Source organism: Panthera leo, chromosome A1 (genome assembly GCF_018350215.1).
Source record: "Panthera leo isolate Ple1 chromosome A1, P.leo_Ple1_pat1.1, whole genome shotgun sequence".
In the NCBI taxonomy this organism is placed as follows: Eukaryota; Metazoa; Chordata; class Mammalia; order Carnivora; family Felidae; genus Panthera; species Panthera leo.
Window position 1 is genome coordinate 201,010,290 of NC_056679.1, and position 25,790 is coordinate 201,036,079.

The window sequence follows — 25,790 nt, forward strand, 5'->3', positions numbered from 1 at the left end:
ATACCTGCTCAAAAACCAAGTTCAAAAATCACTTGTGAAGCCTAATCCCTTCAGCTAAAAGGACTCTTCCTCCTGGAACCAATTTTTTTGCCTTTTCACAAGTTTATATCTATTTATATATAATATTTCAGCTCCCTTAGTCAACAATAAGCTGCCTTACGTCAAAAGGCCTTTTTTACCTATCTTTGTAATTTTGCAGAATTTAGACATAGTCAAGAGTTCAATAAACCTTGGCTAAATCAATGAAGCAATGAAAACATAACAGTTGATCATGTCCAGAATACTCACCCAGTAGGCTCTTAAGGACTGGTTAACTTCCCCATTCACCTTCAACATGCAAAGAAACACTTCTCTAGGAAAGGCGGTACTGGAAGGAAGGCAGTTCAAGATAAATGACTATCAGCATTTCTCAAGAATCAGCCAAATAAGCTATGAAATCTTAACTACTATCTAAATCAAAATGCCATGCTTACCAGTTTTACAAGCTAACGAAATTGGCTTAAAGAAAAATATTCCAAAGTACTATTTTACATATAGCAACCATGTCCAAAAAGTGATGAATACCCTAAGAGGCCATGTTTTATAAAAATGTAAATAAATACGCCTTTACGTATAAATGTGCTTCAGTTTTATGAGTCTTCTAAAGAAAAAGGGTATGTTTTTATAAAGACCTCTACCTCAAGTTCCTGAAAAAAAACTCTCAAACTTTGGGAAGTTTACCATTATAAATTAATGTATGGCACTCATTGAGTGTCTGCTGTGCTCAGCCACTTATCTGATTCTCTCACTCTGTCTTCTGTGAGTTAGGATTATCCACAGTTTGTCAAGGAGAACAGTGAGACCTCGTAGGGTAGCTTCCCAGGGTCACTTAAGTGGCAGAAAGAGGATTCAAAACCCCATGTGTTTGACTATTTCTTGCTACAGATCTTTGTTTTCTTAGATCTTTACTGTCTTTTGAGAGGAAAACCACACATGGCCGGGGAAACAGAGTAGGGAAGAGGAGGGAGGGTGGATTAGAGGATGAGAAACAAGATGGAGGTTTTGCCATCAAACAACTCTAGGTTCACATTTTACTACCTGCCCTGTATTGAAGCTCTCTGATCTTCAGCTTCGTCTCTTGTAATAACGCGGACCATTTGGAGCTGTTATGAGGACTATGTCAGGTGATTGCATGAGAATCCGAGCTCAATGAATAGAAAGTATTGGCAAAAAACAACTGGTGTGGTCAACTTTGGTCTCGTTTGAACAGGGTGTCCTTGTTGATTTCTCGTTACTGGGTCATCAGCTAATTTAGTGAAACGAACTGACTGATTTTCCACACTAGACAGATTCCGCTGAAATCTCATGGATACTATCTAATTCGCTGCTGTTCTTCATGGAGTTTTCTTGTCAAATACCTTAAAGCATCATATATACAAATGAAGAGTGTAATATTTAAAATGCTGCAGATTTTTTGTTGAATCCCAAACTCATCAGCTAAGCTGCTCTCAACTATTTTACCTCCCATGATCTGTCATATAAGCAGAAGGCTCCACTCTGTGCACAAATCTTGCCCACAGGGATGAGGCCCTGGAAGGGTCAATACAGTACACCTGTCACAATTAGCCACCGTAGCCTTTCTGCAGCTTGTTTTGCTTTACCCAGGGATAATTAATGATCATTATTTTTTCCTAGAGCAAGCTTTCCTAAAAGGCTCAGACCTAGCAGAAGGGAATGGTCTGGGGAGGACACTGGGACACGTACGATGACATTTTTCCCTGTTTCTCCCTCCCTAATTAGATTGGCTTTATCCTGAACCAATAGATGGGTGTTGACCTCTCAGGATGTCCAAGTTAGAAAAAAATTTATTTTCTGGAATGTGTTTGTACCATCCACCCAGAAGGTAAATAAAGAATTTTATGGAGTGGGTCTGAGTCCATGGTTAAATTCTGAGGGGACCCAATACTTAGCGATGCGAATTCTTCTGCCTTCAAACTGGTGTGAAGGTTGAGCAACTGAGATAATAGTGAAGGGTACTGAGACAGATTGAACACCACTGATGAATTATCTTTTCATTGACCAATTATAGTCACAGATATTATTAATAGAAAAATGTTTATAATCTCTACATTGCTTGTAAGAAACATAAATTACTAACCAATATGAACAACTCATAATTTGTGTACAATCTTGAGTCCTCAAAACAAATATAGCACCTTCTTATACCTGAATTGAAGAAGAAAGTAATAAAATTAAGTGTCTATAACTGAGAAATAACTTTATAAATATTTTGACAGAATGATACAGATACCCATACTAATGAGTATACATAGTTTTTCTGGAAAATAGTGTGGTTCTCACACCTCTACAATGGCTGAAAATCTCTTGCTCTCTGGGGGAATATTTCACATACTAATTTATTCTCCCTTTATTCACAGAGAGCTAAAATTGAAAAGGCTGCCCTTTTAATGTAGTACAAACATTTCTTAAAACTTAAGATCATTTATGTATTTCTAAGAGATATGTTCAGATGTTTACACTTTTAATAATATGGCCATTTTTAACACAAATACAAAAAGTATAAGACATAAATACAATATTAAAAGTATAATCTTGTTGTGGAGCCAGCACTAAAAAAAGATTTTTATTGTTAAAATCTTCCTGAAAGCACTCTGCATTTATGAGATTAGGCTGTTGTGAAGTCTGTTTTATCTATCCCTGAAATTATTTTGTCAGTCTTTTTAACTATCTAAGTATTTTTTACAGTTAGAATTAAAAACCCAAACCTATCATTAGTATTCTTATAAATCCTTAGTAGAAAATCTGTTTACCAAGGAAAAGAAACAGAAAATTTCTTCTTAAGCAGAGGATGCCCTACAACCAGAAACAAAGCGTAAATAATGTAAATCACCCATTTTCCAAAATTTTTATTTTCTCTATTACAACGATAGGGAAGACAAATTATAGCCGAATATGCAAGGAAAACTTGGTCATGCTTCCGATACAAGGGATTAAGCTTTCCTCAGGGCTCCTCTACCGTTCTCCACTGGTTGCTGAGTAGCATTAGCATAATCCTGAATTATTAAGAAAATTAGAGGTCAGATTTACTTTACAGGAGAATTCGACCTATCTGAATCAGGACCGAGAGGGTCGTAGCATTCCAGATGTGAGCCTGGCGGTAGGTATAAAGTGCACCACATGGAGAGAACGTGCACAGTAAGGAAAAAGACAAATTACCCAGAGCTATTACTGTCATTAGTTCCATCAGCCTGGGAAGCCCTCCCACGGCATTTTCAGAGCAGTGTGTGGAGAGGGCCTGGGGCTTATCACATCTCGCAGGGGGTCGTCTTCAGCCGGGCATAGTCACATAGCTTGACATTTCAGTTAAAAAAAAAAAAAAGTCTGGGCCCTCATTCTCCATGCAGGCTTCTGTCTCACAGCTCTACAACCGGTAGCTAAAATAAAGGGAGCCAGCCCGCTGAAGGCTGCAATCATTTATCTGATGGCAGAATTGCTAGCCTTTCTAGAGGTGCACACTGTTCTTTCACATAATCAGTTTTAAGCCAGGGACAATAAGCCTCGGCTACTACAGTGTACTAGAAGCTCCTTTGGGGGTTGTTTCACTAACCTTTTGAATATTTTGCCATAATTAAAAGGTTACGAATCTATGCCACAAGAAATGTGATGAAATAATAGAACATACACAATAATGTTAGACGGACTATTGCATTTAGACTGTACAATGGTAACCAATGAGAAGGGCTGAAGGGACCAATTGATGTAACAAAGCCTTTTTCCCAAGATGTTTTTTTTTTTTTTATTCTGGAAGTGCACATGGATAATACTTATTATGAGATATTAAGCAAAAAAGCATAAATACAATTTATGTTGTATAATATATTATATATGCAACATATATACACATAATAATCATAACTAGGTAAGAATCTGTACTTCTGGCAAGTTATGTGCAAAAAAGAAATGCGTTGTGCGAAGGTGGTATGATTTTTTTTAATTGTCTTTTAATTATTTGTTAAATCCCTTTAATGTTGCATATTCTCATCAGTTAAAAGAAGCCTTAGGAGTATATGTATACAAACACTGTCATGAAAGAAATAGGAACAACATAAAGGAAAACAGATATAAAAATACAAAGCGTCCTCTACCCTACCTAAAATCAAGAAAAAGCATAAAGACTCAGCATCCATGTCAACAGGGAACAAAGAAAAAGATGCACAGAACCAAGTACATTCATTCAAGAGAATAATACTTTTCTCATACCCTTCTTAATAATAATAATAATAATAATAATAATAATAATAACACATGTAAGGTTTATTACATAGCACACATCAAACTAGTCCAAGTCTTTCTTAATTAAACACATGAAAAAGTGGTTCAGAGAAGTTAAGTAACATGCCCAAGGTCAAAAAGTAAGTATTCATATCCAAGACTGCCTGACTCCATGTCCTTAACCAATAAATTACAGCATGCTTGCTCTCTCTCTCCCCCCACCCTATGTCTGCCTCTTTGTCTCTGTCTGTCTCTCTCTCATCATTTTATTAAATTCCAGTATTCATTCTGAAATAGTTCTATTTTCTGTTTCTTCCTTGCCCTTAGCCCTTAATAAAGCATTGCAGTTCTCATCTGACTTTGGCAGGTCTGATATTCACTCATACTTTAATGTACATACAGTAAATAAACAGAGTGTCTGCTCTGCATTGTGCTGGTTCTGGGGCTACAAAGCTGAAAAAAATAGACTCTGGGCACCCACAGGCAAGTGGGGGATACAAGCATGCAAGCAGGCAAATCCAGTCTGTTATGGAAGCACACAGCTGGGGCACATGACCTCGGCTTCTTGAGGAACTGACATCTGAACTGAGAACCTGAAGGCTGAGTTGGGTTTAGGCAGATGAATGGTGCATCATAGGAAATAATCCTTGTAGAGGGCCAAGGGGGAAGAATCAAAAGAAGACAAAAACAAGACAAAACAAATATGGTACATTCCAGAAACAGAAAGTGACCCATATATCTGGACTTGGAGTGTAATCATAGCCACAAACACATTGCTATACCTACAAGAGTCTTGCTTTTTGAAGACCTAAGCGTTTGCTTTTCAAGAAAAAGATTATTTACGATGTCAGAAAGCAACACTTAAAACTTTTAAGGTTTTCCTTGATTGCATGTCAACAATAAAAATGGCTTTATGAATAAACACAACAAAATTAAGTGTTGTTATGCAAATTAAAAATACAATTAATTTAAATATAATCGTCTCTATCCACAAATTCTGAGACATCGGGCAATTCTCTTGACTGGAGGTCACTTTCCTCTTCTGCAAAATGGGATATACTCATCTTACATGTTTGTAGATGAGAAAGAGAAACAATATAAGGCTAGTACCTAGTCTGGTGCCTGGTACATAGAAGACAACCACTAAATAGTAGCTGTAGTAGAGTTTAGAAAGTCAAATACCCATAAGTCTCATTTTAGTGACAATAAGGAAGTGCTGTTTTCTCATGGGCCTCACACGTGGCTCCCAATCTTGACTGGTTGTTCAAATATAAGATTATTTCACTAAGAGCAAACTTCAGCTAGGTTAATGATTCGAAAACCTTCCTGTCTTTCCCTTATTTCCCATTCATTCATGTTTGATATAAGAATATGTGCTATGGATCAGCGGCTACAGGTCACAACAGAAGCCTTGATCCATTCAGGATACAGCCTCTGGGGACAATTAGGACATTCCTAAACTAAGAAGAAGGTGTTGCAAAAGATCTCATTTACTGCCTCTGTCATCTAGCCACCCATCTGGCTTATGTGTGACTTACTACCGCAGTAATTAGTTCAATGCCAAGAGGGTTAGGGACTCTTGTAGAATACCTAACTTCATGCATTTACCCTTGGTTTTTCCTTCCTTCCTTGTCTTCTTTCTTTCTTTCTTTCTTTCTTTCTTTCTTCCTTCCTTCCTTCCTTCCTTGTTTTCTTTCTTCCTTCCTTATTTCCTTTCTTTCTTTTTTTTTTTTTTTCTTTCTTTCTTTTCTTTCTTTCTTTCTTTCTTTTTTTTTTCTTTCTTTCTTTCTTTCTTTCTTCCTTTCTTTCTCTCCTCTCTCTCTCTTTGTTTTTTTTCAATAGTTAAATGCATCATGTCTTACAAAACCAACACTTTCACTTAACTCTACAACTTTCCAAAACGTGTTGCTTACATATTCCTGCTAAGCAATAGTGAATGATTTCAGGTTGCCATTCTGATTTAGTGGTTGGTGGGGAAGAAACTTATTCTCATTAAAACTCAAGTATAAAAATAGATTTATCATTATTAATTTTAAAGAAAATGTTTTTTTTTTTCTCTCTAGAAGAAAAACAATTTTCTGAAAACAAATGTAGTTTGGGGTATTGTGGCATTTTTTCTCATAAAGACAATCAAGACTTTGTCTTTGAAAAAAGACACCTAGGGGCGCCTGGGTGGCTCAGTCGGTTAAGCGTCCGACTTCAGCTCGGGTCACAATCTCGCGGTCCGTGGGTTCGAGCCCTGCGTCAGGCTCTGGGCTGATGGCTCAGAGCCTGAAGCCTGCTTCTGATTCTGTGTCTCCCTCTCTCTTTGCCCTTCCCCCGTTCATGCTCTGTCTCTCTCTGTCTCAAAAATAAATAAACGTTAAAAAAAAAAAATTAAAAAAAAAAAAAGAAAAAAGACACCTAGTGTTGGGTGATGTCAAATTAATCCAGTTATAAGAGGTAAATTAGAAACTACATAGGGTGGGGTGCCCGGGTAGCTCAGTCGCTTAAGCATCCAACTACGGCTCACATCATGATCTCGCAGTTCATGAGTTCAAGTCCTGCATCACGCTCTGTGCTTAACAGCTCAGAGCCTGGAGCCTCCTTCGGATTCTGTGTCTCCCTCTCTCTGCCCCTCACATTCTCATGCTCTATCTCTCTCTGTCTCTCAATAATAAATAAACGTTAAAAAATTAAAAAAAAAAAAAGAAACTACATAGGGTGAACAGAAATGCTAATCTTTTCAGAAAAAAAAATTAAAGATTAAATCAGAAGAAATTTCTGGATTCCACAAAGAATAGAATAACTAAGAACCTCTAGAGTTACAGGGGTGTCTTCACTTATTGCCTTAAGTACTTTAACATAATCCCCAAATTAGAGCTCGGGGGGAAAAAATGGAATCCTTATCATTCTGAAGGAAAAATAGCATTAAAGAAATCACCATAGGTAAACGTTTTTAAAACTAAGTATTTCAACTATTCTCACTGAAGTCTTTTGCTGTGTCGACATGCACTTTTCCATACTCTACCTTGGCATTTACCCATCAGGTGAGTGTGTCCTTTCTATTTCTTTTATGTTGGCCCTCAAATCAAGTAAGTATTTTTTTTTTCTTCCTTTATGCATGGCTACCTTTACCAAAGATTTTGTATTTTATCCTCTTGCGTACAATCCAAAGTATTGGGTAGGGCATAATCGATCTTGTAAAATTATTTTGAACTACAAACAGTAACTAACCTAATGTGTTTGTGTGTGTTGCCAGATAGAGTCTTTATCCCCAATGCGGTTGTAGTACACACAAACCTACAGTTGTATATGCCCTATTATTTTGCACAGAGCAAAGTAAAACTAAGAAAAACTATAAGTTATTGGTAAGAATCCATTTCGGGAAAGGCAAATTATGCCAAATTTTATCACTGATTTTTTCTTGCCATGGGCGCCTTGGAGATGCAAAACTGTATATCATCTGATTCCCCAGTGTTTTCAGATTGACAAAGCATCAGCTGGATGATGGATCACAATACAAAATGCAGGAGGATTTTGCTTCTTGCTACCTGAATTTCTGATTTTTTTTTTCTTTACCTCCCGCCATTTTCAAACATGTTGCCTTTTATCAGTCCTTTTAGCTGAGTTTTTAATAGTATGGTAATATAGAACCCAAGGAATATCACCTTTTGATGAAACACAGATTTTAGCCTAATGTCAACAAAATTAAGCAAATTGTTAACCTTTCAAACAGTTTTACAACATGCCAATAGAACTTTTTTCTCTTAGACTTTTGCCTAGTTTCTTATAATTGCTGGATAATTACGTCTCCATACTCACTTTCTTTCGACAGCTTAGTTGTAGCCTCTGGGATTTTAACATCTAATTGGTTTGTCTGCTTAGACTGTGGATTCTTGAGTCTTCCTGAATTCAGAAAAGTCAGGTGGCCAGAGGGGTTGAAAACATTTTGTAATTCTGTCCTCCAGAGCCTTTCTAAAAGGGTTAACAGAGGTACCAGACGCTGGTACTTGATCTTCAGTTATTCTTCACAAAGTGGTAACTGGACTCAGTGAATACTTCGGCTATCAGAGTAGAGCTCTATAGAATCACTGCACTCAATAAATGTCCAATAACAATGGTGAGGAGTTAGATGAACTATATTTAAAGTATTTTCGCCCCTAATTCCTCTCCTAAATCTGGCTTCCATCTTTGCCTCTTTATGGTATCCAATGATCTCAATTCAGCCAAGTTCAAAGGCATTTTCTCTGTCCTTATCTTCCTTGATCTTTCTGATGTATGGGGCACAGCTTTTCATACCTGCCCCTTTGATGACTTCTGGCTTCAGTTCCTGAGACATTTCTATTGTCTTTTACTTTTCTGATCTCTTCACCTATTTCTCACATTTATATGTCTTTTTTTCATATACCTCCCCAGTCACTTTTCTTCCAACAGATCTTTGATAATTACTATATTCCTTATATCCTCTTGCTTTTTTTTTATTCTACACAGATTCTTTTGTTTTCACTAAGTTATAAAGGTGAATAACTTACAGATATCCTCTAACATTGATCCATTTCTTTCTGTACAGAGCCAGATACATCAAGGGAACAACAAAACTCAAATATGCAGTTTCAGTATAGCATCAATGCAGTATATACGTATATCATTTTCACTTTTTCAAATGCCCACAACTTCTTCAAAAGTTACTTCTTCAGAGAAGTCTCACTTGATCAATCTTCCCTATGCCCTTTATCTGCTTGGTTTTTCCCGATAGTAGCTATCACTACTCTCATCAGCATTTATATGTATGTCATTTGAATGCACAAAAATATAGGCTTCCTGAGGGCAAGAACTTTTTGCTTTGTCCACTGCTGTATAGCCAGCACATAGAACACTACATGGCACATAATAAGCACTAGATAAATACTTGTGTGGGTCAATGAATAAGTGACCAAGGAAGTGAACACATGCATGTTGTATTCAGAACCTTAGAGTTATCCTTGATTTTTCACTATCTCAAAGCCCTAGTCTATGTTCTCTTGTACGAGGGTAAGGCCGAGCTGATGTAGTAAATGGGCCCAATAATAATTCAGTATCTTAAAGAAGATAAACACTTGTTTCTCAATTACAGTTTGAGCTGAACGCTTCAGGTGAGTGGGCAGTTTCACTCACCAAAGTTATTTAGAACATTAGTTAGTTCCATCGTGCTATTCCACTGTACCATAGGGCACTTTCATCATCTGCCAACGAAACCTGGGTTTTCATGAGTTCCAGCTAGTTGGAAGGCAAAAGAGAAAGTAAAGGAAGCACATCCCCAAGGCTAGAATAACCTATGTTATTTCTGCCTAGATTCCATTGGCAAGGATGCGGTCATGTGTGCTCACCACCTGCCTCCCGCCCCAACCTGTAAGAGAACTTGGGATACATGGCCATTCCATATGCTTATGAAGAAAAGGAAAACAAATGCCGATGGACAACAGCCATTCTCCTCCACATCAGTCAATTTATTAGAATCTCTCTCAAACCAATGCTTTCCTTTCTCTTCATGCTATCTATAAAAAGGTCCATCCCTGCCTGAACCACTATGATCCTTGACTTGCTTTTTTTCTAGCCTCCAGTCTTTCATCTCACAAGCCTATCTCATTCTAACAACCAAATGACTTTTCCAAATTATAACTATTTTTATTTTTTATTTTTTCAAAGTATAACTATTTGGAATTCCTTGTCTCAGAATGCTGTGGCCAGGAATTCCCACCTACATCAAGTCTGAATTATTTATTATGGATTTCACTGCTCATCATCCTCCACAACTTCACAAGGATAAAGGATAAGAAGATAAAGGGGTCCAGCACGTACTACATATACTAGACCACATTCATAGTTCTGTCTTTCCTAGAGATTGGTTTTTTTTAGAAAGGAGACTTAAATTTTCAGTTATATAACATCACAAGTTTTTTTTGTTTTTTGTTTGTTGTTTTCTTCAAGGCCCTGGGTATAAATGACTTTCAGATCAGTATTTGATGATGGAACTTGAAAGTCACAGAATAAAACTGTGACCTGGACTTGGGTTAAAAGCAAACCTGTATCACTAGAGCATTAATACAAACAATTCAATTCCCTCACACAATAGTTTCTCTACAAGCCTTCTGTAAAAGCTCATTTTTTAGATATTTTTTTAAATTCTTTTTTAACATTTATTTATTTTTGAGACCGAGAGAAACAGAGCATGAACAGGGGAGGGTCAGAGAGAGAGGGAGACACAGAATCTGAAACAGGCTCCAGGCTCTGAGCAGTCAGCACAGAGCCCGACGCAGGGCTCGAACTCACAGACCGCGAGATCATGACCTGAGCCAAAGTCGGACGCTTAACCGACTGAGCCACCCAGGGGCCCTTGTAAAAGCTCATTTTTAAGGCAGAAGTACTCGCCACGTGTTCTGGGGACCCCTGAAGGGAAACTTTTGGGGAGGTTTAGGAGGTCAAAACTCTTTTCATAATAATGCTAAAACATTATTTACCTTTTTACATTCTTTCTCTCACAAGTGAACATAGAGTTTTCCAGAGGCTACATGATGGGAGATAGTGCCACAGATTGAATGACAAAGCAGATATGAGAATTAAGCTCTCTTCGATTAAGCCAGATACTTAAAAGATTTGTAAAACTAGAAAACTATGCCACTCCGTTTACTAAATTTTTGGTTTTGTGACCTATACTTATTTTTCATTAAAAAGTTATTTATGGTAACATATTATTTTAAACGAATATTAAATATTTCAAAATCCTCATTCTAACTTATTATACAGTAAATACGAATAGATATAACTCACATAAACAAAAGCTTTTGGAGATCTCAATAATTTTGAAGAGTGTAATGGGGTCATGAAATCAAAAAGTCTGAGAGTCACTGCTTTAAGGAGATAAATTACAGTTTTGCTAACTCACTGTCTTCACCCATGTCAACATTCAGCATCTCCCCTCGATTCCTGGAAGCAAGGAGAGTGGCATCACTGAAAATGTCTATAAAATAGTTTCCATTCTCTGATCTAATGCGGTCCTCATTGAAGTCATCAAGGACAGAGTATGGCTTCTTTGATGTTCTGCTCTTAAACACATGAAGGAAAGAAGAGGGAATTGAGAATTGTGCTGAGAAACAGGTACAGAGGTCATTAGGAAAACGGGCTCTGTGGACTCTCATGCATAACTAATGACTGTAAAGTGCTTTACAGATAGAAAAGTGTCATGTCATGGCAGAAACAACCACATTGCATCTTTTGCCCTAGGAGAAACTGCCTCCTTTCTTGATATTCCTTATAAAGAATATTTTAAGTCTTCTTAGTCTGTATAGTGATTCTGGAAGATTTCAACTTGAATAACCAAAACAATGTTCATGATAAATAACATTCATCATTTATACTGTTGGTCCATCACTCAATTCTGTAATGTTACAGATTCTATTCTAATGCTAGCCACTTAGCTTTGCCCTAGAGAAAACTCTATACCTCGGCCAAAGGCTGCCATAATACACATTACAAATGCATACATTTATTCACAAGAATGATTTCATAGAGTCAGTCACCACTACAAAATGAAAACAAATAAACAAAGCATCGCTCAAATTCCAGTAAATAATTCAATGAAAACAACTTCCTATATGTTGAGTAAGCAGTATATAACCAGCTTTGGTCCTAAGTCTCTCAGTGGTAGAGAAGCTATTGGATTTTCCTGGCAGGAATCTTTCTGAACTACCAGTTAGCTAAGGGTTACTCCAAAAATTCTAAAAGGTGGGGGGGAATATTTTCAGGCGGTTAAAACAAATAATATATTTGTTTTTAAAGTCAATTCTAATCCTAACATTTCATATGCTCATTTGCACCTGCAAGACTAACACTATCTGGGCTTTGATGTGATCAAAACTACTTTTTTAGGTCATCTTGGCCCTAGCATACTTGCGATAAAGACTTTACTGGGTGAAAAATCTCCAAGCCCTGTTTTGCACACGACACATAAGTACATTTTCCATTAACATTAATGAGACCTATGAATCCATTGATGGGATAATAGAACTAAAAGGTGAGGTTTTATTGGTGATATACCCATCCTTCATCCCAGTGTTTAACGTCTCATAAATAGGTAGAAATTTGGCCATGCATAAAATGCAAGAGTGGCTAGTGTCTCTAAAGTTGTAAAGATTTCAAGGATACAACATAGTTTTAAAAGTATGAAATGTACTTTGATACAAATACAGAATTCTAAGTAGTGAGCTCTAAAAATATTTCCATGTATTACTGCAAAAAGTGAATAATTTCAGAATTTACTAAGCATTTTCATTCTCCAGAAACTGGTCATCTATTTTTCCACATTTAATCATTTTAGACATCAGAATTCATTGTTAGTGGAAACAAATTACTGTATTTTACAAATAAAGTCACTCATCTTGTTTTATGAATTAGATCCTAAATGCATTTTGGTTGACAGTCTGTGTTAATTTCATGTATTTTTTTTCTTGAGAACTGATATCCCACAACAAAAGTTTCTGACTACTGATATAAAACTTTAAATAACTATCAGGTATACTTTGTGAGTTTAAAATAATATTTTTCACTATTTGGTCCATAAATATTTTTTCCCTTTGTCGCTTAAAATATACTGTTTCAAAGTATATATGCTTTATTCGCAAATCTATCTCATTTTTTTTTGTTTCCTGCTAGTCCTCTCCCAAAACCAAATACACTTTTTCCTTTGCTAAAGCTATTTTTGAAAGTAAACCTCCTGTATATAACAACAACAACAAATTAATAGTTGTTCTCATAAGTAATTATTGAAAATTTTGAGACAGGAAATGTTTTTACCTAGGTGTGGGCATTTTTTAATGAAGGAAAAGAAAACTTACTTAGAATATATAGGCAATTTATGTTATCAAAATGACTGCAGGATAGAACCTGAATAAGTAACACTTTGCCAATCACACCTTACTATACTCTAGACTACTAATCTACAGATAGATATTGCATAACCATGAGAAAAAAGATCAAAGAAATATTCATTAAAAAACTAGTGGGAAAAAGGAAAATCTTTCATAGCCCTTAAAATTCATTCCCACCATATTTTACTTTATCATATTCAGTGGCCTGTCTAGTACTATCTCCATATACCTGCTAAGTTTAACAAGTTTCAAACAACACATTGTATTTGTGACAGGTCAAAATAAACAGCAACCCTTACCCATGAGAACAAGACAAGTCAGTGCCTGAGTACAGTTAAGAATTATTTTCTGGAGACAGAATTTTTTTTTTTAACCTCCCTACTGAAATTCCTTGATTTTGTGAAACTTGAGTTTTATCTTTTTTCATCTAGCACACGGTTGTGAGGCTGAGCCCAGGCAGGGAAAAGCATGATATGGATTTGTGGTGCCTCCAAAGCTGGGAGATGATAGTGTTTGTATCACTACCACATTAAGCACATAACCAAATGACTCTCATCCACATTTATGGTTAGTTTTCAAACAGAGGCAGTATTATCTATTCCACACCAATTACATACACATACACAGAATGCTGTTTGCAAACTACAAGAATAGTAAATAACAAGATGTAACTAGAAACCCTGCCTCCCTTTTGAAACAAGAGAAAAATCCCATAGGGAAGGATCAAAATTATAATTAATTTAACCTCAATTAATCTAAAGTGGCAAGCCACAAATCCTTGATTGTAAATCCCCAAGCTTGGCTATCTGTCCTTCCAAAGTTGGCATTTGCAACCAAGCTCTGTCCCAAAGGTCCCCCTGCTCCCAAGTGGATGGCAGTGCCAGCCTCTTTGTGGGGGAAGCCAGCTGAGGATCAAGGAAGACTTCCACGGTTTGCCCAGCGAAGTGGTCGTGAACACACTGGAAAGTCACGTCACTTCTTTGTGCTCATGGGGAAAGAAAGGGCGCTCTGCTGCTCAGGGACACCCTGTCCAAGATGGTGACGCATCCTTCTCGGTACATTGAGGTGGGGGGGAGGCAGCTTATTACTGAACTAAATGTTTTTATTGATCGCCCTTGAGTCAGAGCTCACTGACCCCGCAAACCATAAATGGCTATAGCGCAGAACTGTCATTTCCAGGCAGCAAGAAGAGATACCGGATTAGTCCAAGACACCTCGCCCTAGGCTTCCTCGCACAGTCCCTCCACCCCCCTCGCCTCCCAAGGTTCGGAAAAAAAGAAAAGGTCTGGGGAGGGTTTCCCGTAGGCCCTCGCGGAGGGGGGCGGGTGGCGCTGGATAGAAGGGGAGGAAGCCGGACAGAGTTGCCGAAAGCGCTCTAGCGAGCGGGGCCGGAGCGGACAGTCGGGCGCTGGCGACACCCCCACCCGGAGTCGGTGGCCAGAACGCGAAGCGGCCAGGGCGCGGGTTCCGAAAAACAAATGACCGTTTTGCAGCATTCCCACCAAACAATAAAGCGAGCTGTAAAGCCTCAGGTGCTGTGTTTGTTGTGCCGTCTGTGCGGAGCAGTGGCTCCGGCAAGGGTGAGCGCAGCGCAGTGGGCCGGGGGAGCGCCTCTTCGGCTGATTCCAGGGAAAGATAAGGAGCCGCCGAGCCACCAGCTCTGTCTAGACTCGCGACCTCACAAGTCAAGCGCCTTGTTTGGATTAGCCCTCCAGATCTGCCAACCTGATCAACTCCTGAAAGAGAAGGGCCCACCAACACCCCTTTTTCCTCTCCCGGACCACGATTGTCCCTACTTTAAGGGATCAAGGGCTGACGTGCCTGCAGGAGTCGCGGGGCTGGTTAGACCAGTGTCGGGTCCCCACTTCTTAGCGCCCAGCCACCCCGCGGGAAATGCATCCGAGGGAAGCACCCCTAGGAAGACCGGCAAAAATAAGTACCCAGCCACCTCAATCAAATCCACAAATAACACCACCTCGAAATAAACGCGAACTTTCAATCAATGGAATGGAAAGGGGATCCCAGGCAAGGAGAAGACGCAGTGGAATCTCCCACAGGACTGTCGTAAAGTGCCTTTCCCCTACCTGGCGGAAAGCAATCTTACCCCACATTTTTTTCCTCCAAATCTAGGTGTCCCCTTTGGGGTGGGGGTGGGGGTTTCTTTTTAGACCTCTTTGGTTACCATTGCCGAGCGCTTTTCCAAAAGATAATTAAGCATAAAGAGTTGAAAAATAAATTTAAAAAAATAAAAAAGGTCAAGCAGTCTTAAGTGCGGCTCTGGGGAGAGACTGGCTTCCCCAAGGCAGAAACTGGCTTCTCAGAGCCAACAGCGTAAGCGCCATAAAAATTAAAGGATGTGATAGTAACAACGCTCACAGCAAACACTCGCAGCGTTCCCTCCCGCCCCTCCCCCTCCTACGCTCTCTGTGAACCAACTTCTCTGTCTACACTTCAGAAGTCTCCGGGAGGTGTGGAGAGATCCTCCATCATGACTTGGGACATTGTAAGCTGTGAAGTTTATGTTTGTGGCGCCTGGGCTCAAACAGCCATTCAGTGGCTTGCTCAGTTATCAAGAAAACAACAATCAGAAAAGATCAGTAAACAGAATCAGCTGCCAGCGCCCTGAATTAACTACTTGCATTTTAGCTTAAAAACATTAACCCACACTGTACAAGTTAATTATTTTTATTTCAAATAGTTAGCAAGAATTCAAGATTTGGGGCCAGTTTTGAAGTAACATTTTTAAAATAAAGGTACACACAGAATATCATTTCCCCTTTTCTCCCTGAACCTCCAAAGAAAATTTGGCTTGCCTTGTTGTGACTAATCTTTAATTGTTGATTAGCAGAAAGGAAGTAAATAGAACAGAAATCAAGCATAATTTGGATTATAAATTTCTCTTACAAAAACTGACTAAACTTTACAAATAAGAAAATAAGTAGTTCTGCTTAGTTTACTTGTAGTAGGGGTGGGATTAAAAACCCAAATTGGTTGAATTCCATCCACACATAGCTCTTCTCATGGTTTAGACAAAATTTTAACTTTTTTTCTCATTTTTTTTAAGAAAATGGAAAAGACTAAGTAAATCCACATGGGGCTTACAAGAGATATATCAATGAAAACGATCTTATGGCTTAAAAGTTCAAGGTGCTAGGGAAATGCCAACTACTTCTAGGTACCTTAAAAGCACATTGTCTTTTGGCTACTAGTCAAAAGAATAAGATAGACCAAAAAAAGAGGTCAATGCAAAGAGTCTAACAAGCTGGTTAGGATGAATAGCAGCAGAGCATCACAGAGTCATATATTTAATCTGGAATTCCAAAAAAAAAAAAAAAAAAAAACCCTTGTGAATTGGTAAGTGGGTACACACACCCACGAAGAATGTCAAATAACCAGAAATGTTATTTCAACGAAGAAAAAAAGTCTCTTCAAATATGGTTTTGACTTAGAAAAGAACTTTTTGAATGGTAAGGAAAGCCAGGTCCATTTAATGAAAGGGAAAGAGAGACAGTAAACTCAAATAGAAGATGTTATTGCTCTGAAACAATGGGGGGCAGGGATCCTCTCTGAGTATAGATGTTGATGTGGATTCCCTGATTTAAGGAGAGCATCCTGGATGTTTTTAGTTGCATTACGTTTTAGCTTGCAGAAGCTGGAGGAAATGAGTCATAATATCCAGAAGGAAGAATTCAGAGTAATAAGGGGAGGGAGGATCAAAGATAATAGCAAACAGGAGGAATTTCATTAGAAGAGCACAGCTCAAAGCTAGGTCTCCAGAGGTGTACAGGGAAGAGGAGAGTATGTGAGAGAGATGGTTTGCAAACAAGGAGACATTTCAGCTACACATTTTAGAGCACATGCTGAGGAGTCTAGAAGGGAACACACCTTTCATATGAATAATACAAGAACTAGAATGCAATCCACCCATCAATCCATTCTCAGCCATCAGGCAACAAATATCTTGAATCTAGCAAGTGAAACCAAATTGTTCATCACTCCCCTCCCAAATTACTGTACTTAAATTCAAGCTGTGGACCTCAGAATAGTCTGATATATATACGTAAAACATCACCTCCTTCACCACCTCCCCACCCCTAATCTTGGGAATAAATGTCAGGATGAGAAAGCATCACAAAGATGTGTGCCTCATTTAAGTCCCTCCATTGCATTCAAACCCTAAATAAGGTTTGTGGGTTTTTCCCCCCATCTAACCTCTACAGAGTCCACCAGAGGCTATGGCTGGAAAAAGGAATTTAATGGTCTCCAAACGAGGGCTTGGGAGATGAGTAACTTTGCAGACACCAATATTCAGGTTGGACCTACTTATCTTTGCACTTATTATTTAGAATTCCCAAATATGATGGGGAGGAAAAAGGAAAACTGAAAAGGCAGGCAAATAGAAATGATGAGCGGGAAGGTAAAAGAGTCAAGTCTGATGCCAGAGATTAGAGAGAGATAAGAGAGAGAGAGAGAGAGAGAGAGACAGAGAGAGAGAGAGAGAGGGATCTTTTCAGGAGAAGATCTGTGTGAGATAAGACATAACTCCTGTTTTTCTCAACAGAAGACCACAAGCCATTATTACCGCCGGCCAAATTATTACCCCTCTGTGAAGAATTAGACACAACAATCAAAGTAATCAACGGGCATGTCTAATGCACTGTAACATTTTCAATGCAAAGTTTGTTTTCTCTCTGCCCCCACGTTAGAGCCTGTAATTAACCCGTTATGTAGAACGATGCCAAACAAAAGCCTAATTGAGGCTCGTTTCCCGACTTGCGGCAGGTTTGGAGAGGGTGAAAGCGACGTGAGAGCCCGGGAGCCGCGGGGCTCACCCGGCCTCCAGCCGGGCCTCCGAGCTGCTCCCGGTCAGGGGTCCGAAGGGGCACGCGCCACAAGACACACGATTAGGGTATGTTAGCTCTCGTATTTATTAAGAATTGTCAGATATTTAAAACGCCATGACACTCGCGCATACAAACGCATCCATTTTCTAAAGAGTCCAAGTATCATCCTGGGGTGGAGGAAGGAAGGGGGACGGGGTGGAGCCCCAAATCCCAGCTCGACCCCCGCAATCGAAGAAGCACCAAGAAGCCTGATTTCGGGCAGGGCCCTTTATCTATCCCTGGGTTCTGGCTCCCACACGGGAACCCCCGCTAAATGCCCGGGGAGCGTGGGAGCGCTCGTGCCCGTGGCTCCGAGCGCCGCGAGGGCCTGCACAGCACGCGCCGCGGCCCCAGCCCGCAGAAGGCGTTTCCCCGACGGAGCCTCGGCCGCGGTTCTCGGCACCGGCCAGACAGCCTTCCGAGGGTTGGGGAGTTGGGAGTTGGGGGAGAAAGGGGAAGGGGGAGGGGAGGAGGAAACAAGTTGGGGGTGGGGAAGAGAGACCAGAAAAGACGTACGCTGACTGCTCTGGGAATTGCTGAGAAAACTCTCTCGGCCTGCTCTTCCTGCGCAAAGAAAGCAGCATTTCTCAATCGGCTGACAGCCGCCACCGGTAAATAATGGTCATACCTCACTGACCAGGCAGAAAGGCTCTCTTTTAGCAAGAGCTTATACTTGAAATATGGGTCATTTCAACAATCCTAAGCAGGAGACTTTGGTATAAAGCACTTACTCCAAGAAAATAAAATAGAGACTCAGAATCAAAACGCATTTCAAGCAGGACCTTTTTCCTATTTGGGGTTGGGTGGGGTGGGGTGGGGTGGAGTGGGTCGGGCAAGAAAGGGGAGGAGAGGTGGGGGGTAGAACGGAGGACAGCATCTCATTTTCAAAAAAGCAGTTAGTAACATTATCACAGCTGAGAACTAAAGGCTTCCAACCAGTTTTGATTCAACTATTAAAATGCAAACTGGCAAGTTCGACCTTAACTATTTGCAATAAAACATCACACCTATTGTATGTCAGTCTACCCCGTTCACATGCAGTCCTTAATTGCAGACATTTTAATGGCTTACTTGTAAACATATAAAAGAGGGACCCTGGATCATTGCATTTATTTATTTATCTATGCCAAACGTTTATTAGTGAAATAGTCCTGAAGATATAATTCTACATATGGCGCTTTGATTTCACATAATATTTAAGAAAAAAGACAAAACACATAGAATTAGACATATAATTCAAAGACCACGGTATAACCTTTATCTTTTTTTTTTTTACTTCAGCAAACAAAAAATGTCAAATGACATGAAAAGTGGCAAGTCTTTCGACAATAAATAATAAATTACTTTATAATTTTTGCAATGCAAGAGCAAACAAAAAAAAAGTTTCCTTTTTTTTTTTCCTCTTTATTTCCAGAGAGAGAGAAAACAGTCATTTTAACCAATAACTATACACATCTTTGGGGGAAAAGTTCTTGGACAGACACAAGTCAAACACAATCCCGAGACGCTTGTGGCAAAATAGAGGTAACCTTGTTGCAATGCTTTATAAGTTGGTTTTTAAATTTGAATTCAAAAACCTTTAAAGTCGCTTCTGACTTCTTGATAGAGGATGGATCTCAAAAAAAAAGAAGAAGAGGAAGAAGAAGAAGAAGAAGAAGAAGAAGAAGAAGAAGAAGAAGAAGGGGGAGGGGCAAAAGTAAAAAAGAAACCAGCTACAGGACATGCTAAGAGACCCAGGATTTCAATTAACCCCTTGTTAAAGTCAACGAAAAACATCGCAAACCAACGCAGCTCCACCTTCCTGAAAGGACTTTCAGCCAAGGAGGCCAGTTTTCTCTTCCTGCTCACTTGCCGGAGCTCCTGTTTGGCAAGGCAATGACCAATATAGAAACAGCACCATTCAGAATAGGATGGACTAGAAAATCTCTATTTCTGCTTTTCTCTAGCTGTGCAGTGAAATGAAAATGCTTTTTTTGAGATCCTTGAATATAAATCCTCTACGTTTTAAAAACGTCTTTTTTTTTTTTTTCAGTACTCCTAAGGTCATTGGATAGCGTATGTTGGGTTTGGGTTTTGTTTGTTGTTTAATTCTAGTAAAATCCCATGATTGTCTTCACAGTGTTGCTACCATATCACCTTGTCATTAAAACAGACTTCGTGCATTTCATGGAGCATTCATTTCTCGATTCAGTTTTCATTGACTGGGTCGTTAAATACTTTTGTTTCGGAGTTCAACATTATACTTTCCCACTTTCTCCAACAGGGAAAAAAATACATCTGAATGAATGTTCCTCATGCCTCAATAGGACTGGCTACCATGCTGTTAGGTGTATCTGGGAGCTGAGAGGACATCGACGCCACTTCACTGCCAGTGGAATTAGAGCCCGGTCCTCCTTCTGAAAAATTCACCTGCACAGAAGGTTGAGAAATGAATAAAGGAGGCTGCGACTGTATTCCTAAAAGGATTATAAGCTTGTCCTATGTGTCTATGCATGGACAAGTGTTTGTGTGTATAGATGGATACGTAGATAAAGATATCCACAGAGATCATTGAGTTTCAACAGGCTTAAAGAAAGCCCTCAAAGAAAAGAACTTGAGAAGAAAACCTCTGGCTTTCCCATCTTTCAAGAGATCTCTGTTTTAACTGAAACTGAATTCCCAACATTATGTTGCATTAAATTATTTAAGAACAAATGTGTTTCCCACTGTAAAATGGCATCGCAACTCTACCATGCATGCTCAAAATAAAATTATCCTGCTGGCTACATGTTGCCCTGGGAGCAGGCGACTTTGCAGTCTCTAGGCATCAAAGCCTCTCTTCTTGAGTTGGAAAATCCATAACACACGCTCAGATTGCTCAGATCGTGTGACAGGAGATTCAGAGGAGGCTCCACAGAACAATGATTAACTCCTCAGAGGGTTCACAGCGTGGGCTTTCTTCCTTGTTGCTGGTCCTGATGCCTTCTGGCCTTTCTTTCTCTTTCTCTCTCTCTCTTTAAATCAGGCTCTTCCTTCCAAGAGGAGCCCCATATATTATAACGTCATCGCATTATAAATATCTGCCTCCTTCTTTTAAACCGAAAGTATTGTGTTGCTGTTGGAAACCTCCTTCTCCACTCTGTCCCCAACCCTCCGCCCTCCTGTCTTGGCTTCCCTCCCACTGCTCTCATCTAACACTAAAGTTTTAGAAGGTACAAACACTTCGCTGCCCTGAACCCTCCTCTTACCTGCCTTCTATGACCCGGGTTTTGCTTAAATAACACATAAGATTAACCTCACTTTAAAATAAGTTCTTTTTCCTAATTCCAGAGTCTACCTTCCTTTCTATCCTATTAAACTTTCCCATGGTGAGGTTAAGGGGCTTCTCCAATTTATCTAGCTTCTAGCCTGGCCCACTTACAAATGTAAAGCTGGGCCAAGTCCTTGTAACCACTGCCTCTGGTCTCTTACCTAACTGTTGCCACAGAGAAAGAAAATGCTCTCCAGGTAAATGCGAGGGTGAAAAGCTAACCTCAAGTTTTATTTTCAAAGAAAGGAACAAAGTTTTTAGAATAGATCTTGTTTTACAGAACAAGATTCTATAGGGCTGTTAACTCTTAAATAAAAAGAAAATTATGTGTATATATGCCATATCACAAAGTACACATATTTAATAATTATTTATCTTGCTCCTCAAGCCTTTTGTAGGCATAAGGTAAGTTAATTTTCCCTTCTCTGGATGTGTAAAACATATTAATGCTAAAACAGGTTTTCATGTGCCGTCTCTCTGATTGGTAGAACTCTTGCTTCTTTTGCTGTACATCCCCCAGAGTATGTGATTGTGTATAACATCTGAACTCATACACTTAAAATGTTAAAGCAGTCCTACATTTTAGATTAAGATAGTCCTAGAAAGGAATAATAGCAACAAAGTATCAATCATACCCTTAAATAACTGAACTCTTTACTGATATATTTGAAAATTATACCCAGCCAAGTGCCTGCTGCCCATTGATAATAATGTTGATTGTGTCTTACATCAGTTATTATTACAAACAGCTAGATTTAGCTCTTTAAATATGCCATTCTCTAGGAGCTGAGGAGAGAATAAATTTACTACTTGCTGATCAAAATGTCAAGGTAATCTCTAAAGTCCCTTCCAGCTCTAAAAGTCTGAGATGTATGATTGTGCAACCCTGCACGCCTTCCCACACATGTCTAGTTAGTCTGATACCTTGAAGTTACACCTCAAAGAAGGCCCGGCTGATAGGAAATTCAACCTATATGGTCAAGTTATGAACTCACAGAAAAGACTCACAAGAGGTTTGTTTTCCTTGAGTGCGTGCCTCCTTTCCACCAAGCCTCCTTCCTCTCTTCCCGACCCTGGGGCCAGGGAGGCACCCTCCCCACTGAATCCTTCCTCGTGTGACAGTTAAACCAGAATCTTCTTTTTGTCGGGGATTCAGCCTCCTGACTCCAAGAGCTGAGACTTACCAGTTGCTGAAAAGCAGGCTGATCTATGTCACTCTGCAAGGCGAAGTCACTCAGTACTTTCCAAGGCGGCTGGTAACTTTGCACCTCCACTGGGTTTGCCTGTAAGCCACCATCGTGTCTCTCTGGACTGGCAGCCACCATGGGAGTTCCTGTCATCCCCTGGATATTCTGTGAATAGGCCCCCCCCAATCCCAACATGTTAATGACCAAACTCCCTCCCTCCATTGTCTGCACAAGCTAAGCAAATAAACCCTGGCATTATCTTATCTATATAGTGACTATTATTGACTCAGTTAATCTGCTGCATGTATGGATATTAGCCAGAGTCCAGTTTTGTTTTATTGTATTTTGTTTTTCTGCTTCTGTGGGCGGGACTAGTAGGTCTGCTTGGATCTTATTAAACTGAGTTCTATTCTGATTTTCTCCTCTCCTTTCCTTTTACATTCACAGCATATCCCAATTCCCCACATCTGCCTTCACAGGCCATAGCATCACAGAAGCAGAAAGCTGAGGCAAAAGAGGCCTCCCGGCAGCCTCCAGACATGGTGGTTTTCTGGGCAGTTTCAGTTAGTTAGATTTTCAGTTACATTTTCTACAGGCAGTTCTCTTCACAGCGCCAGCCCCCACCCCCAAGGGTTTAGGTCTGGCGGCTATTGTGCTATGACGCACTCACCAACCTGAAAAGTGCCCCAGACCAGGCTTGGCTGGCCTGCCAAGTTTAATGACAGCAGGGGTTTTATGGCATTTAAAAATAGGGCTGAAGCGGTAAAAAGAAAAAAAAAAAAGTTCTTTAGTTTAACTCAATCAGGAAGCCTGTGGAGTGGGTGCTGGCATGGGCCTGGGATGACAGTAGATAATAATATCTCTGGAAGCCTGGGCTAGACCTAGAGCAGAGGGTGTCCTGTTTTCACAGGTCACCTTGGGGGACCTCGCTGACCTGAGGGCGCTGCGGGCACACCCAGAGGGTTGCCTGGGTGACCTACCCATCAAACCTCTGAATTAGATAGGGAACCAAGGAATTGTCCCTCTCTCCAGTGCCTGGGGAAATGACAACCTGAAAGCTGGTAAAATGGAGCCAGGCCTTGCTGCCGCCTGCCCATGAAGGGGTGACCGCATCCTTCTGGTTCCAGCCTAGGGGTATGGTTGAAGGGCACCCCACTGGGCAGGTGGCCGGTGCTTTCTCCCCCTGGGCACAGGTGGAGGTAAGGGGCTGCTGGCTCCTGCCCTGGAGCAGGATGGAACCCACATGCAGGCCAACCTGGGTAGCCGCCAAGCACCTCACACTCTTGCTCTGCTCCGACCACCCCCCCCGGCCCCCCCCCACAAGTCCCCTACCCAGCTCCAGGGCCACTCACAGTTTTGTCATTGGGCTGCTGCTGCTGGAGCTGCTTCATCATGATGCTCCGCTTCTTGTCCTTGCACCTCTTGTTTTGAAACCAGACCCGGATCACGCGGGGACTGAGGCCTGTCATCTCCACCAGTTGCTCCTTCATGAGCGCGTCTGGCCGGGGGTTGGCGGCATAGCAGGTCCGCAAGGTGTGCAGCTGCTTCTCGTTCAGCACAGTCCGAACGCGGGTGGTCTTCTCGGGCTGCTTGTGGACGTGGGGCCGCAGGGCCGGCTGCCGGGCAGAGATGGGCTCGGCTGCGAGGCAAGGGGCACTGAGGTGAGTGCGGGCCAGGCCGGGCTGCTCACCCTCCCGTGCCGTGCCGCAGGGACAATGGCTTGCTTTGCAGCCTCCACGGACAAAGCAGGGGAGGCAGAGGTAGGGACCAGGGAAGCAAAAGGGAGAATGAAATCTGACTTTCTAGTCTGAGAGGTCAATGCTGACTAGTTTAGGCCCAGAACACACCCTCCACCCTTGCTCTGGTCAACAAGGCCTCAGGAAAGGGGTGGCCGTCTCAGGGGTAGCATCTTTCAGCATTGTTTCTCTTTCCTCCTCGCCTTTCTTCATACCCAGACTGGGCCCAGGTTACTGGAGAACCCCCACATCTAGACTCTTGGGCAAAGGCCACAGAAGGTGCTAGGAAAGGAAATGCAGTATACCCCAGCATCAGCCAGAGACACTACACCAGCCAAGAGGTCTCTAATGCAAAGGCCGAAGAGAATTCTGCCAGAAAGCCTTGAACTTCAGTCCAGAGGGGGCAATCGTGTCAAGGGGCTAAAGAAATTCAGTATTTCGACCATAACTCCAGTCCTCGATCTTTCCTACTACTAAATCTACCTGGCCGTTCCTGAGATGGGCTGACTCCATGCAAAGGAAAACCGAAACTGCAGAACTGCAGATAAATGACAGCTGGGAAGTGTTCTGTCTCCTGACTTCCTCCCAGTATTTCTGCCTCTCCTCTGTCTCCCCACAAGCACAGCACAGGTTGCACAGGACAGAAATCACCACTCTGGCTTTGCCCATGTGCAAGCTAGTCACATATCCCCCTAGAACAGAAGTCTTAGAGCCTCTGAAAAAGCAGAGTGGGAAGACCCGGGTTTCCTCAACATCAGTGTTTCGTGAGAATTGATACTTTAAAAATGCGCCAGGTAGATCTACTCATGAGGGGAAGCAAGGTTGGGAAACGTCATCTGCCTTCTTAGGGAAGGCCTCGTACTGGCCAACCTTGCTTTACTCCAACTCTCCTTCTTGGGGAAGGGCTCTCTGAAATGTATGGCACAAATCCTGCACCTTCCAGGACCCCTAGGGTCAGGTCAAAACCTACTGGGTCAATTTAGTGTTACAGCGACAAGCCTGAGGATGAAATCCTCACCAAATCACATAGAATGAGTGGTTTAAAGAGGCAGGCTCCTTTTAAAAGTCAATTACTCCGGGTTAGCTTGTTGACAGTTTTAAATCACAGCTCTGTGCAATGGCCTGCAGTTATTGGACTGTATCTTTTCACATCCATTCTTTCACAAAAGTACACACATTTTAAAAACGTTTTAGAGTGTGGGCCAGTTGCAAGGAAAAAGGATTTGAGGGGCTAAATGACTTACGGCTACCTGAGCTTCCTTCATTGGGTTAAAGGAAGAAGCTCCAGGGCCCAGAGCTCCACCCCTTTAATTAGGCAGCGGCAGGAAGAATACCTGGCGGAGAGCTGAAGCCCATTTTCAGTAAGCCGCGGTTTGGAGGCCAAGGTGAACTGGAAGTACTGTTTGGACGCGTGTGTACATGTAAGCGCAAGTGGTGTACATTTATGTGTACCCATATATACACACACAGCCGCGTAGGTGTGCTGGACGGGGCGGGGGGGGGGTGCGGTGAGCCAGGGGACACAGTGAAAGCACTGA

The 25,790-nt window shown here is 41.0% G+C and overlaps 1 protein-coding gene and 1 long non-coding RNA gene across 4 annotated transcripts in view; one reads left to right on the top strand and one right to left on the bottom strand.

Annotated features, from left to right (window-relative positions):
• Positions 1 to 288: 288 nt before the first annotated feature.
• The window catches only part of ISL1 (ISL LIM homeobox 1), a 30,136-nt gene continuing 4,634 nt past the window's right edge, over positions 289 to 25,790 (bottom strand). The window contains exons 4-6 of one of the 3 annotated variants that reach the window (XM_042907800.1): positions 23,869 to 24,155; positions 22,514 to 22,681; positions 289 to 367 (exon numbers count right to left, since the gene is read on the bottom strand). In XM_042907800.1, the coding sequence (XP_042763734.1) occupies positions 353 to 367; positions 22,514 to 22,681; positions 23,869 to 24,155 (470 nt within the window). In that variant the 3' untranslated portion in view covers positions 289 to 352. Of the gene's footprint in view, positions 368 to 19,437; positions 20,450 to 22,513; positions 22,682 to 23,868; positions 24,156 to 25,790 lie in introns of those variants that run through there. The other 2 variants (XM_042907798.1, XM_042907795.1) reach the window with 2 other exon arrangements.
• On the top strand, positions 18,536 to 21,092 carry LOC122201836. The gene is made up of 3 exons (XR_006194337.1): positions 18,536 to 18,651; positions 19,455 to 19,564; positions 20,304 to 21,092. It is a non-coding gene; the product is annotated as an uncharacterized LOC122201836 (long non-coding RNA).